This window comes from Carettochelys insculpta, chromosome 14, assembly GCF_033958435.1.
Source record: "Carettochelys insculpta isolate YL-2023 chromosome 14, ASM3395843v1, whole genome shotgun sequence".
In the NCBI taxonomy this organism is placed as follows: Eukaryota; Metazoa; Chordata; order Testudines; family Carettochelyidae; genus Carettochelys; species Carettochelys insculpta.
The window spans coordinates 39367448-39381920 of NC_134150.1; the positions used below are offsets into that span (position 1 = coordinate 39367448).

The 14473-nt window shown below is 48.8% G+C and overlaps 1 protein-coding gene across 2 annotated transcripts in view; it reads right to left on the reverse strand.

Annotated features, from left to right (window-relative positions):
• Positions 1-14473, reverse strand: part of GSE1 (Gse1 coiled-coil protein) — a 321434-nt gene continuing 306961 nt past the window's right edge. For both annotated transcript variants that reach the window (XM_075008313.1, XM_075008312.1), the window contains exons 11-17: positions 11552-11664; positions 9584-9854; positions 8317-8424; positions 7193-7564; positions 4920-5201; positions 989-1092; positions 1-430 (exon numbers count right to left, since the gene is read on the reverse strand). In XM_075008313.1, coding sequence (XP_074864414.1) covers positions 296-430; positions 989-1092; positions 4920-5201; positions 7193-7564; positions 8317-8424; positions 9584-9854; positions 11552-11664 — 1385 coding nt within the window. In that variant the 3' untranslated portion in view covers positions 1-295. The remainder of the gene's footprint in view (positions 431-988; positions 1093-4919; positions 5202-7192; positions 7565-8316; positions 8425-9583; positions 9855-11551; positions 11665-14473) is intronic.

The following is a 14473-nucleotide window of genomic DNA, read 5'->3' on the forward strand; positions in this document are numbered from 1 at the left end:
AAAAAAAAAAAATTAAAAAGTGGAGGGGAAGGAGGAGAAAAAAAGCCCTCATTAAAATTAAACAAAATCTAGCCTTCGTGGGTGGGTTGCTTGCAGAATTACAAAGATTCAGTTGCACTGAAGTCAAGATAGAGTTGGGTATTTTTTCTGGATCCCATAATCCTTTGCTCCATGCATGGCACATTCTCCATTTATTTTTTAGCTTCAAACCTCCCAGTGAAAAATATTAAATATTCAAGGTAATAAAATAGATTATTATTTCTATACTATATGTTCGGCCTAGTGCAAGGGAGCGTCACCTGGGATATCCCTTGAAATAACCCCTAGACCACTGCATTGCAGGCAATGCAAGGCACTTTCTCAAGTGATCTAGTTCGGCCTGAAGTCGCTCCCTTTCCGAGACAATCTTCTGCTTCTGGTTCCTTAGTTCCTGTAAGGGAGTAAGAAGAAAACAAAAAGAGGACATTGACATGCTGGCCTATAGTCCCTGTCTTCCAGGATGCACATCTATGGGGTTATATTATGCTCTGGTTTTGCACTGGGCAGCCAAGGGGTTTGATGCAGTCAACATTTGGATGGTTTGGAAGGCAGATGGAAATTACAGCAAAGTTGGAGACAATCAGCAGAGCTGATTCTTCTCTCAAGCTGGGGCAACCTGTTGAGTTTTCCCTAAGTAAGTGGGCTCGGAATCAGGCCCAGATTTTTTTTTCAGATTCTGGCATCTGTATTTTTCCCAGAGCTTCCCTTACATTTATCCATCCTATGCCTCATAGCTCCCCTCCTAAGAATGGAGATCCTGACGTCCAGCATTGGCTGGAACCAGCCCCTGTCTTTTTGCTGTGGTGCCCAGGTGGGGTCTAAGTGCCTTCTAGTAACGCACTAACATGACTACATATTCTCGTCTCCTCACCAGCACCTTCCAATTTACCTTTACTGGACTTCCAGTAGGTTTCCCCCCTCCACCACGCTTGTCAAAGTGTCCACTCACCGCCATGCTGTGTGACAGCTGCTCTGCAGTCAGGCTGAGACTGTAGTGCTGGGCCTCCAGCCGTCGGCACTGTGTCTGCAACACTTGGCGTTCTAGGTTTTGTTCTGCGAGCAAATGAGAAACAATGAGCCTTGCACGGTATCAGCAGAATGTTTGGCTAATAGCAGCTCGGGTGTTGCTAGTCTTTCCCCACACCGGTTTCCTGAATTCTCACCCTTGATGTTGGCCTTCTTCTGAAACCTCAGAAGTTGCTGCCAGGAGTAGGATGTGAAACTTGCCTGTCCGCTCCAGCCTGGCCCTCTCAACTTTCATCCACCACTACTGAAATGTTCTCACCATATCATGTCATGGGCATTAAGAACACCACCACTATAACTATCAACTATGAGGCAAACTACGTAACATCCTGGGTCAAAGAGACCACCATATTTTGGCCTTTTTCCTAAAACTTGTGTATCAAGCTGCAATATTCTTAAGTTGTTCATTTGTGTGTTCACAAGAAATAGGCACTGGCATTCTTTAAATGAAGCACTGACATACTGAACAGATCTGTAAAAAGTTAAGGCAGCATATACTTTGACAGATTCTCTCCTATTCCACTTCCTGTGGAGCCTTACAGTTGCTGTTCTGAGGCACTGAGTTGTACTAATGAATTTTTATACACACCTGTTGCCTTTATGCCTGTCCTCGGCTAATTAGCAACATTGTACTTTTCCACAGCCCCTTCCACTGGAGGTTCTTAAAGTGCTCGACAGATGTGAATACATTAATCTCACCTGTGAATCTGATCTATTCTTAACACTCACGGTAAGGCTCAGGAAATTAAGGAGCACAGAGTAACGTGCCCAAGGGTCCCAGAGGGTCACCGGTAGAGCCAAGGCTTAAACTCAATGCTCTGGGAAATACAGTAGTTCTTACCATTGTTAAATAACCCTTCAGTGAGACCCTCTCTGCCCTTTCCAAGCAGACTAAAATAAATTCCAGGCAGTTTACAGTGCCTCGTAAATACAGCAGGATGCTGGTTCCAGGCTTACCATCTCTTTAGAATGTAGACCCACATGCGAAAGGTGTTTAGGCTAATATCTTCCATTGATTTGAAAGTTGCTCAGTTTTTGTAAAAGAAGGATTTTTTTCAAACTGCCAGTAATGCAAACTCAATCTAGGATCTGAGACATAAGCTGGGCTCCTTTTGGCTTGTGCATCATCAACTAGGGGCCTAGATACCCTGGGAATGGAGACTTAAGTTGTGCAGCTGAAACAAAGATTACATTGGTGGGTGAGCCGGAATAGCATCCAGCTTCTTCTCCCACAGCTGCATTACCTTTGCAAGGCTAAGAGGAGTAAAAGCTTTATTATACCAGCAGATAGGACTCTAAATATATACAGGGAGCAGAGCTGTTGAGAGAGGTCCATTTTTCCCCTGTTGCTTTTCTGACTCCACACTTTAAACAGCTGTCCCTGTTGTGTGGAGCTTAACCATCTCATACCACTTAAGGGCAGGACTATACTCCTGTTCAAAACTCCTCCCATGCACCACCTGCTTTGAGCCAGATGGCTACCTCTGTCCCCAACAGAGGTTGAGATATTATAAGGGGGCTCTTGGTGAAACACTGTGGGATCTTCCAAAATGAAAGGCTCATAGGAATGCAAACAAGTACAATCATTTTCTAAAGGAAAATAAGAATTGATCTGCAAGGCAACCTGATGTCAAACAAAAGGTTCTGCAGCTTATGGAAAAAAACACTGCAGAATCTCTTTTGACAAAGCTAACATTGCCTTTCAGTTTTCTAAAAGACAATTTAAACCATATTCATAAGGATCTGAGTAAGTGAGATGTAATTAACTTCCAGGGTATCAGAAACATTATTGGGTCTTGCACACTAACAAAGGATTTATTGCTGTGATAAAATGAGAGGTGAAGCTAAAGCAGCTGATGTACTGGAGGCTGTTCAATATTTTTATCATCTTATCAAGAACACAAAGAATAATCAGTGCACCGGAAAATAAAACAGCATGTAGCAAAATCTGTGCAGCACTGAATGCGTGGAGCATTCATAGGTGTTCCGAGGTTAGCCAGCTGAATTGATGCTGAAAGGCTGCTGTGTATTTTTGATAACCATCTAATCGTGGACGACTAATTGCAGTGGCACGAACAAACACCTGTCTTAAGAGCTGGAGAATCAGGTGGATACCACAGAGATGGGTGCTGTATAAAACAGAAGAGATTCAGCGATAGTGGTGAAAAATGCCCCACTCCACTCCTGTTTTAGACTCCGAGTTGCAGACACTCTCTCTCTCTCTCTCTATGCTTTTATAACTGCAATAAATTAGGGATAGACTTGGTGATCAATCTGCATTTGTGTTTTCCGGAGACTTGGCTGTGGCTCTCCATTTGGTAATTAGCCATCTTGTAATTCCTAAAGTGTCTCTCTCCACAGACGAGACTGACAGCCCTTAAGTGAAGCGTTCACAAGAAAAATGACTGTCAGCCTTTTAGGTGCAGTGCATGCCAGCCGCTGAGCAATCTGATTGCTTTGGGGCACCATGTCGGGTACACCAGGTCACCGTCTGACACCTGTACAGCATCTCCATTGCTGGATTGAGGCAGTGAATCAGGGGAGTTATTATTACACCCATTTTAAGAATATAAAGCAGTAGAGTAAGGAGAAAAACATCAAGGAGTTCTGCACTCTTGAATCCAGATTCCACTTCCCGGTGCAGCCCTACAGACACTGCTCTGAGGTGCTGGGTCACACTAATGAATTTTTATACACACCTGTTGCCTTTATGTCTGTCCTCAGCTAATTAACAGCACTGAGCTTTTCCACAGCCCTTTCCATTGGAGAATCTTAAAGCGCTCAACAGATGTGAATAAATTCATCTCATCCATGAATCTGATCTATTTTTAATCCTCATGGTGCAGCTCGGGAAACTAAGGTACAGAGTTAACCTGCCCACAGGTACCAATGGGTCAGTGCTCTGGGAAACTAATAGGCACAGAGCTGTTCTTATCATTGTTAGACAACCCTTCAGTATTGACAGAGGACAGTCAAGCAAGCACCTGCAGCAGCAGGGACTGAGTGGACCTGCTATTCCCTCTCTCCAGCTGCGGATGACGTTGGAAATTTCATCGCAATTCCACCTTCTCCCCTTACATTACAGAAAACTCAGTGATGTCAGCATCCTCTGAGGTTATCATAGAATACTAGGACTGGAAGGGACCTTGAGAGGTCATTGAGTCCAGCCTCCTGCCGTCACAGCAGGACCAAGTACTGTCTAAACCATCCCTGACAGACGTTATCTAACCTGCTCCCTAGGCAATTTATTCCAGTGTTTGACCACCCTGACGGTTAGGAACTTTTTCCTAATGTCCAACCTAAACCTCCCTTGCTGCAGTTTAAGCCCATTGCTTCTTGTTCTGTCCTCAGAGGCCAAGAAGAACAAGTTCTCCCCCTCCTCCTCATGAAACCCTTTTAGATACCTGAAAACTACTATCATGTCCCCCGTCAATCTTCTTTTTTCCAAACTAAACTAGTCCAATTCTTTCAGCCTTCCTTCATAGCTCATGTTCTCTAGACCTTCGATCATTCTTGTTGCTCTTTTCTGGACGCTTTCCAATTTCTCCACATCTTTCTTGAAATTTGGCACCCAGAACTGGCCACAATACTCCAACTGAGGCCTAACCAGTGCAGAGTAGAGTGGAAGAATGACTTCTCATGTCTTGCTCATAACACACCTGTTAATGCATCCCAGAATCATGTTTGCTTTTTTTTTAGCAATAGCATCACACTGTTGACTCATATTTATCTTGTGGTCCACTATAACCACTAGATCCCTTTCTGCCATACTGTCATTTATGGGACTGACACCTCCAGCTCACAGGAGGGCTTGAAATCACCTTGATGACCCATTTGTAATAACTTTTCCTTACCTTCTATATGTTCTTGATAAGCTTCGAAGATTGCCTCGATACCCTGCCATTTAGGTCTGGGGTACTCTTCCTCCTCCACGTCTTCCTCCTCTTCCTCCCCCTCTGAGTCAGAGTTCTTGTCCTGCTCGGGTGTAACGAGCCCCTTTCGTGCCAGTGGGGTATCTGGCTGCCCATTCTGTTGAGACAGCTGGACCCTGCTTGAGGTCTGAAGCTCAGGAATGTTGTAATGGATAGAGGTGTCAATTTTATGGTTCTGCTCTGCAGTCAGTGCTGCTGCACTTCCTGGAAGCAAGACAGGAAAAGAAAACAGTCAGCCAGAAATAAAGAGAAAAGAAGAGATCATATATCCTCAGAAGACAATTCCAGCTAGGACGGGCACAGTTCTGGAGAACATACCAAGGCCCAGACTACCACAGATAGTCTACTGAGGTAATTCCACAGTTACCACCTGCGGTCAGCCTCATTGCTGGGTGTTAAAGCATGTGCTGTACTGATGTGTGTTAGGACCAATTTTCTAACCCTCACCTCCATCTGCATGAATCTGCTGTGCACTAACACCTGCAGACAGGTTGACGTGCAAGTAGGGGGGCAGATGTTGAAGCTCCACTGGCAATCAAACTCCTAGCAGTTTGTTTACGGTATTCCAGGCGTTTGAAAGCTAAGAAGCTTGATTCCTCATCTGCGGCAGACAAGAGGAGGGTGGGAGCTAAGGTGTGGATCAGTCCAGTGAGAACTCTCTGTCTCCCTTCGTGCAAGGAAGAGTGTGACCCTGACTGTCTGGGCAGCCTAGGTGGAGTCATGCTGGTTGACAAATCTAAAAAGAGGAAGGGAATGAACTCCATGCCCTTCATTACTGTGATGGATATATAAGGCTGCGAATTCCCTTTCACATCCTTTGTAACAGAGGGTGCAGGGAATGCAGGAAAACTGTCTCCACAACTCTGCTCTAATCCTCACCCTCTCCGATGGCACACACACCTGGAAGTGCATTCCTGCTTTTCTAAAATTTATAGTCGTGCCTAGTGGTCCCTAAGCTCTTTAGGATGAGATCCTAACTGGCAAGACACAAACAAAGCAGAAGGAACAACAGAGGTGCAGACAAATGATGTGACGTTTCATAGGTTATACAGTAGTCAGTGGCAGAGTTGGGACTGCGTGTGGGCCCTTAAAAATGGCTTCTTATTTAAAAACATTTTTGATTACATTGCATCAATGAATATGCTGCCTTTGGGATAATCGTTTGTCTATAAGATTAACTTTTCCTATTCAGGCCATTTTAATTGCGCTCTGAGTCAATCAGTGCATTTATGAGCAGGGTTCCCTGTAAGCTGAGTGCAGAAGACAGTCAGGTGCCGCCCAGCTGATTAGCTGAGCACCCACAGCCGGCACAATGTGTTTCTTGTGGTGGACATCCAAGCATGTTTTTATGCATGTAACAAAATTTGTTCCACACACAGATGGAAAAATTGGAACAATGTTTATGACCCTGTGCTGTCTACTTTCTTGTATGCTGCTCCTCACTGCTTTCTCAACACTTTTTAAAATTTTGCCGTTCACAGCGGCTCCCTACACAATAGTAACTTTACTTCTGCCCATTGAAACGAATGGGTTTTTCAGTACCTCTCGCGGAGTTCCCATATTTTTACTTGCTATTGTAGTTGTCTGGGCTGTTTAAGTGAAGGAAAGGCACAACTGTATTGATAATCTCCAGATACCTTCCAGAAAAAGGCGTTGCTTCATGCTTACATTGAACACCCACGTGGAAGGAAGGCCAATATTTTTCTCCCTTCCCATAATGGTCATTCCTAAAACTCTTGTTCTACAACGCGTAAGTGCACAAAAGCATGGCTGCCTGAGAAGTTACTGTCGTATCTGTACCAACAGACAGATTTTCTAAACTAACTCCCATAATTTTACACGTACAGGTCTGGCAGGCACTTTTATTTCAGGTCTAGGTTGCTGTGCCCATACGGTCCCATGTATATGTGCAGATGTCCTTTCTGTACACAAACTGAAGGTTTTGATGGCTACGCACCTGACACTGTACATGCAAAGTAAATTTGGCCTCTACTCAGGATTTGCATCTGTTAAAACTCAGGGAAGGAAAAAAAAGCGTGTGCAGAATCTTACACGTGCCAAAGTGCAGCTACTTCATTTTGAGCTTAGACTGAAATCTCATCGAGAATTTGGTACAGTGCACTTAGTTGTACACTACCGGCTGGATCCATGTTGCTGTCTCCCTCTCTGTTTCTACTCTAGATGTGTCCCATTACCTTTGTGCTTCTGCAGCGCTTTCTGCGTGGACTGCAGCACAGACTCGTGAAACTGATGTGCAAATTCCTCCGCTATGAAAGGTTCCCATGGCTTATTCTTCCCATTCATGCTGTGAGAGAGTGGCACTGGGATATCCTTAGGCAAAGGGCCCCTGACATAATTGAATATGCTCAGGCTCTTCTTCCCGATATGCCCATCATTCAGCCTGGGCTTCTCAGCAGACACAGGAGCTGGTTCCTTGGCCCTCTGGAGTTCGTGTGGTCTCAGCTGTTCTGATCTGCTGGGCTCAGCTGTCTTCTGAGTGTCTGGCAAGGAGGTGGTGATACCAACAGGTTTATCTGGATCTACAGGAAGTTGTTGTGCCTGGAGCTCTTTGGGAAATAAAACACCAGAGTTACTACAGGGCCTTGGGACTGATCTGGTAGAGGTGCTTGATTCGAATGTACTTGCTTGAGCTAAGGTGTTACTGAATAGGTTTGGAAGGTTCCCCTGTGGCAACCCACTGATTAGCGTTTTCTGGACAGTCCTTTCCTATAGCATGGGATAGATCTACCTCCAGCTGTCTCAGGCTGGCAGAGAAATCCTGTGCCAATAATCAGGTGGGCCTGTAATGCTAAAGGCTCTCTAAAAATTCCCTTGCAGATATTGTAGTTGCACATCAGTTCCCTGCACCATGGACTGTCTGGCCTATGACTATGCACAGCACAACTTTCCCCCAGGGCACCTGCTGCAGTAGCCTTTTGAAAATCTGACACAGGAAATGTTTCACCTCCAAGCCCGCAAAAGGCCCACCCTCTCCCTGGCCATCATTAGCCAGTTACAGTGACAGCCACCTACCTATTTTTGGAGGAGCGATAAATGGGCCAAATGACAGGCAAATGCTGCCCATTATATTCAGGCCAGTTATGAAGAGGTTACTGGCTGAACCCAGCTCTCCTCACTCATGCTGGGGTAATTTCACGGATATCAAAGTAAACCAGTCAAAGTGTGAGGATTATCAGGCTCATAAGGTGTGGCACACACGAGTCCCTATGATCCAGTTCTCAGGACGACCATGGAGGTCTGTCCGTCCACTCCATTCTCCTTTTCTCCCTCCCTTCAGCTTCTCTGCTTTGCCGCTTACCAGCTGAGGTGAGGCCGGGACTGTCCCGCGGGGAGCTTTTCACTACGACCGCTGCCAACACACTTTTCTGCTTCATGGCATGGAGCATTTCCACCAGTTTCTCTTTATCTGAAGGAAGGATGGTTGACATTTAGTGTGGCCTTTGCTCATCAGAGTGGAGAAAGGTAGGAAGATACTGCGAGCAGACAGCACAGGACAACTTTTGGCTTTGCAAGTGCACACATGGGAAATTCCTCTCCATGGAGTTATAGCATAACATGAATCTGGTACCTGGCCAGCACTGGCCACAAAGGCAGCAAAGGAACATCTGACTCCCTAGTCACTACAGATCAGAGTCTCCAGTGGGCATTTTGCTTAGCTATTGGGAAGTCACTGCTGGTGTTCTCTCTGCTGGGTGGTGGCACTAATCATGGGATTAGATGTTTCCTCCATCAGTTTAGCTGATCTGTCCAATCATGTTGAACAACAGGACATGAATGTCCCAGTGTTGGCTCTGTGAAGATTGTGGCTCCCAGGCCAGGGGGGCTGTGCTACTCTTACAGCACTGGGCAGATCCCCACCAGGGTGCTGCTGAGAGAGAAGGCACTTGGGTTTAGGCTGTCTGCTGGATTGCAAATTAAATACTCCTTTGGAGGCCCATTTTTATCACACAAGCTGGAGAATGCCCCAACACCAAAGGGTTTCACTACTGGGCAGTGGAAAATACCCTCATGTTGCTCACCAGGACAAAAGCACAGATCAGCAACAGAGCAGGTTGGCTCTACCAGAGAAGCAAAGTAGATCCAAGCAGCCTGCAGCAGAATGAAAACCTTGAAGTCAGGAGTTAAGTGGGCATCTTCAGCTCAGAGTAGCGACACTTGTTTCAGAAGCTCAGGACCTGCCTTGCAGAAGTGCTGAGAACCTGCAGCTGCCCTGGCTAATAGAACTGGGCGTATGCTACGCTGCTGAAAATCAAGCCCTAGGGGTGTGGGTGGAGGGCTGGGGACCAGAGGTGGTAATTTGTTTGCTCATCTCTTAGGGTGGAAGCTACAGCTCCGTAAGGGGATGCACCATCACAGGGCAAAAGGACATCATCACGCTATGACACACAAGTTCATGGAACGGAGACATTTCTCCCAGTGCTGCTTTAGAGCCCATGGCCACCAGCTTTGAGAGCTGCTCCTTTTACTCGTACCATAGTGACGGGGCCACATCAGTAACGCCAGCCTGAGCTGCAGAATGCAACACATCCCACCCTCCCCATTGGCCCACAGGGATCCAGCCATACCTTTCCTTTTCTCTGCGCTGATGTGAGTCAGGTCAAAGATGGTCAGGAACCTCTTCTTCTCCTCAAAGTTGGGGCTGTTGTTCATTTCATCGGCGCTGTAGCGAGTGGAGAGCAGGAGCCGCGGTGAGGGCGTTCGACGCTTGCTCTGGACCGTTGGAGGGGATGGGCTCCTCTCCCTCAACATCCTCCGCCTCTTCCTCCTCTTCTGAGTCAGCAGCTCCTCCTTCTGCTGCTGGGTGGTCAGGCCAAAAAGCTGCAGGAACTCCAGTTTCTGGAGTTCGGCAGTGGGAAGAGCCGCATAAATGAGCAGTGTCAAAGCTCAGTGGAGCTTTTCATTCAGCCGAAGAGGGGAAACCCTACGGCAGTCGTGGGTCCCTGCCATGTATTTCTCTCTATCTATCTAGGTCTATGCCGTGCTGCTTCTCTGGGGATGCTTATGCAGTCTGGAAAGGAACCCAGAATACTAAAACCAATGGCATGGGAAGCCCCGTGTCTGTCAAATAGTGGATGAGTTGTTCAGCTCCTCGCAAACCACAGCTGCGTAAGCCATCCGGAAAGGGGACAGGATTAGTGGCCAACGTAAATGCTGGAGACAGTTCAACTGGAATCAGCCAGTCAGCGGGGATCGTGAAAAGTGCACCGCTGTGCTTGTTCAAATCCCAGAGCTGCAGGCTAGCAGTGGTGGGACTCCGGAGCTGGCCCCCCTCCTGTGGTGGTGATTAACTATTTATGCTATGGTAGCAGCCCCAGTGCCAGAGCCCCCTTGTGCTAGTTGTTGTGCAGACATAGAAAAGAGACAACCCTTGCCCCAAAGGACTTGCAGTCAGAAGACACAAACAGATTAGGATAATAGAAGGTTACGGCTCATAGGGATGTTAACAATTAACCGGTAAGCATCACCCTAGGTGATAACTGGTAGGGCTGGAGCAGCCTGCTGCAGGCAGGGGGTTGCTCCAGCCCCATGGGCTGAAGTAGGTGGGGGATGCCCCAGCGTTACACAATTAAACAGGTGGTGCTGAAGCCTGTTCCCCCACCCACTGCAAATGGGCCGGTCCGCTAGGCTGGAGCACCCCTGCCCACAGCGCACCTGGGAACCAGGGCTGCTTCAGCCCAGCTGGAGTGCCCCTGCTGTGACACGCCCAGGCCAGACTGCTGTAGAAAGGGAGCTGCTCTGGCTACTCCGGAGCACCCTCCACCCTTGTTGGTGCTGCAGGCAGGGACACTCCTGTTGGGCTGGAGCAGCCCAGCTTGCCATGGGCAGAGGCACTCCAGTCTGGCCAGAGCAGCTCCTGTCGGCAGTAGGAGGCCGCTCCCTTGCACCTGTTTAATCAGGTAGCATTCTACATCCCGAATGGCTCAGACATCAGCTCTCCCTGTGGCCCTGAGCAAGTACTTTAATTTCCTGCCTCGGTTTCTCCCTCTCCCCAGTGGGGGCAATAAGTCCTCACTCCCCTGTCTCTCATGGGTTATTTAATGTTGATGAAGGGCTGGGAAGATGAACAGCACCTGCATACTAACGGAGACTCTCTTCCAAAGGCTGGCAGTGGGCTAAGCCTCAGGCACAATGAGATAGTGAGAAAACGATCCTACAGCCCATTTTTCGAGCTGAGAAAAGCTCACTCTCTCCTCTTCATCAGCTCTCTGAAACACCCTCCCTGTATCTTCCACCTTGCCCAGTCTCCTTCCTTGTCGACAAACTCCCTTCCATCCTTTCACTGTGCCCTTGCATTTCTGCTTGCTGCCCGCTGCTGCTACTTATTTAGGTCTGCGGGGTAAAGGGTTTGAGGCTCTATGCAGAGCAAAGCCACAGAGTCCTCAGCAGTGCTTGTGGGCTAGGAACATCCAAGCTGCTCTGCCCCAGAGTACCCAGTGGCCATATAGATCTGAGCTGGCTCAGGGTATCTCACCCGTAGAACAGGACGCAAAGGCTCAGGAACAAAGGGTCACCCAGGTCACAGAACTGCATACCTCAGAAGAAGTATCCAGCTTCAGCGGGGGCTGCTCAGCAACGCACCGGAGATGGGCTCTCACCTCCTCCTCGTCACTCTCGTCATAGGAGTCATCCAAGTCATAGTAGTAGCCTGTGCATGAGAGATGCAGAAGCGGGGCGGTGAGGCCAAGAGGTGGGACCGACCTCCCAGAAGCAAGCAACCCTCCCCGCCTCGTGAGAACCCACCAGAGCTCCATCAGCTCAGACTTGTGTGGCTTGCGACGAATCCCAGCCAAAAGACATGCTGGGAAGGCCCAGCAGGCAGATCTGGAAAAACTGCCCTGATCTTAGGGCTTGTAACTGGACAAAAAGTTCCCTTTAGGAACTGTTTTCACCTGCTGTGTAATTCACAGCAGCAGCTGGCTGTGCTCTGAGGGCTGCAGGCCGTGCTCTGCAGCATGCCTACAAGAGCACTTCACTCGCTCTCCCCATGCACCTTACACAGGAGAAAGAATAGTCTAGCGTACGTAGGCCTGTAGTTACCTGGCACTGCCTGAACCACATGGGGCGCAGCGGTGACTCAAGGGGAATATATTCTCTGCTTCCAGCGTCTCACAGAAAGCCTGCTTTTGAAATTTTCGTTTGAGAGAGGCTTTAAAGCTGTCGCTGGCCCTTTATTCATAAGCCTGAGCCTGAGAAGCAGGCTTTAGTGCCAAGAGGGCACGTAACTAAGACTCAGAGGCTGCAGGGGGAATTATCCCTAATAACCCTCTACCAGGACACCACAAAGTGGATTTTTGGTCTGGAATACTAGCAGATCTTGGCACTTGTCGCAGGCCAGCCAAACGTGCTGGGCTCTCAAGGGAAAATGGGCAAGTCCCCTTCCAATGGGACGAAGGTCCCATTTCTAGCTCTGTGGTGTGGGGAAGTAGTGAGTTCTCAGCCATCTATTGGTTTAAGGCTGAGGATCCTGGGGCTTGGTCCTATTGGCTCTGGTGTGGGAGGAGGAGAAGGAAGAAACAATTTCTTGACAGGCTGTTGATGAGTTTGTTTTTCATATAAATGCGGCTGTCAGAGGCTGCTCAGTGGTTTGACATGCTACAAACAATCCCATTGGAGGGAGATTCATGATCAGATACAAACATATACTACAGCAAAGTGCATGTGCTACTACGATGATCATGCACCAGTCATTTGGACGGAGAGTGATGTAGACTAAGCATTTGTCGACAGGTGCGCGTGTGAGAAATCAGATTAGCTGATCTTTTACTATTATTCCCTGCCGATAGAGGAACAGTAACTAAACTGTCCCCCCACATTTGAGCAATACAACGGGAACTGATTCTGATTTGCAGACGAGACCAGAACCCCTGCACGTGAGGAGCAGTTCCCCCGAAGCCAATGGCCTTCCCCCGTGTGAAACGAGACCCGAATCTCTGCAGGTGCCAGGTCCCCACCAGCGTGGCTGGCAGCCTGCCCCCGTCCCTCAAGAATCCGGCGTCACATGTAGAATTTGGAACACACTGGGCCTGCCAACACCGACAGTTGTTCAGATTCACATCTGCACACTTGCAAATCTGTAACCGCTCCCTGCCTGTCACAAGGCAGCCCCGCTCAGATATGCCCAGCCAGGCCAGTGGGGCGTTCAGGTCCTGTTGGACTGCCTCAAATAAGGCTGTCCTCCTGGGTACCTGGAAGCCACGAACTACAAGGCAGCTGTCTGCCGGGAGAGGGTGGTGGTCTCACTTTTATGGCAGAAGCATCTGCGCACTGCAGGAGCGATCAGTGTGCCAGCCTGGCACAGTACCCAATGCTGCAGGAGACAAGGCTCACATGCGTGGCAGCACAGCAGCCTGCTGTGCCATCAGCTGCTTCCGCTGGCTCCAAAGAGCTAACGGGGCAGAGGCAGGAGGGGGGCCAAGCGCAAAGCAGAAATAACAGAACGTTGGGTGCCAAAAGGGAATAGAAGACGAGAACTGCAGCAGGTGGGCGAGCCAAGAGCCAGCCATCTGAGACACAGCGCGTGTCAGCAGCAGAGAGATCAGCAGCCTGGAGCCAGTTACAGCCCCAGGCCTGACTGTGCAGCTCTCCTGGCCAAACTGCCATCTCCCCACTTGCAGAGCAGTCTGCTCCCCTCTGTTCCTAGCCCTGCTCGCACGTCCTATTAATATTTAAAGCCATCTTATTAGCCTCGCTTCATCATTTATTAATTGGAATTGTCTGCCGCGCAGGGTGTACAGAGCCGCTCTGATTTGGCTTGCAGCGCGATTTGCATAGGTGGGGGGGACGGCAGTGTACTTGCAGGCCGTGCGCCTGGCAGAGATGTCAATTAACTCCCCAGGAGGCACATAACCCCACTAGCAGGGCTCGTTCAGAATCAAAGAGGTCGGTGTTCTGGTTTGTCGTGGACAGCACGCGCACCCACAGCCCTGCAGACTCCAGCCCTGTTCTTCCCCAGAGGCGGGGCAACGGCGCAGCTGCCCCGTCAGTGTATTTGGCCCCCGTCTCAGAGGAACTCCCTTCTAATGAACCTGGCCTAGTAAGTCTTTGTCCTTTACGTGAGTGCACTGAGAGCCAGCCACAGTGGTGGGTGAATGAGAGAGACATGGAGCCTTGTCCGACAGGAACTGGATTAAGACGCTCTCCATTCCCACTCATTTCACGCAGGCCCCTATCAGCCTTCGGACGGCCACGACTTTCATCCCCAGCTAGCTCCACATGGGTTTGAGCCTTTGCTCTAGAGTCAATAGGCCTGAGCTCAGTTCCAGTCTTTTAATCCATCCAGTCCCCCCTGCTCAAAGCTACAGCCCTTTAGCAATGCTTCTGTTCTCCTCTGGGTTCATCAACATGGGATGGTACCGCCTGACAAGCCAGGGCGTGTGAACCTACCCGCCACGAGAGTGCGCGCTGTAGCTGCTATTGTTTGTGTAACGCGGAAAGCCCGTGTGCTCCTCAGGCCT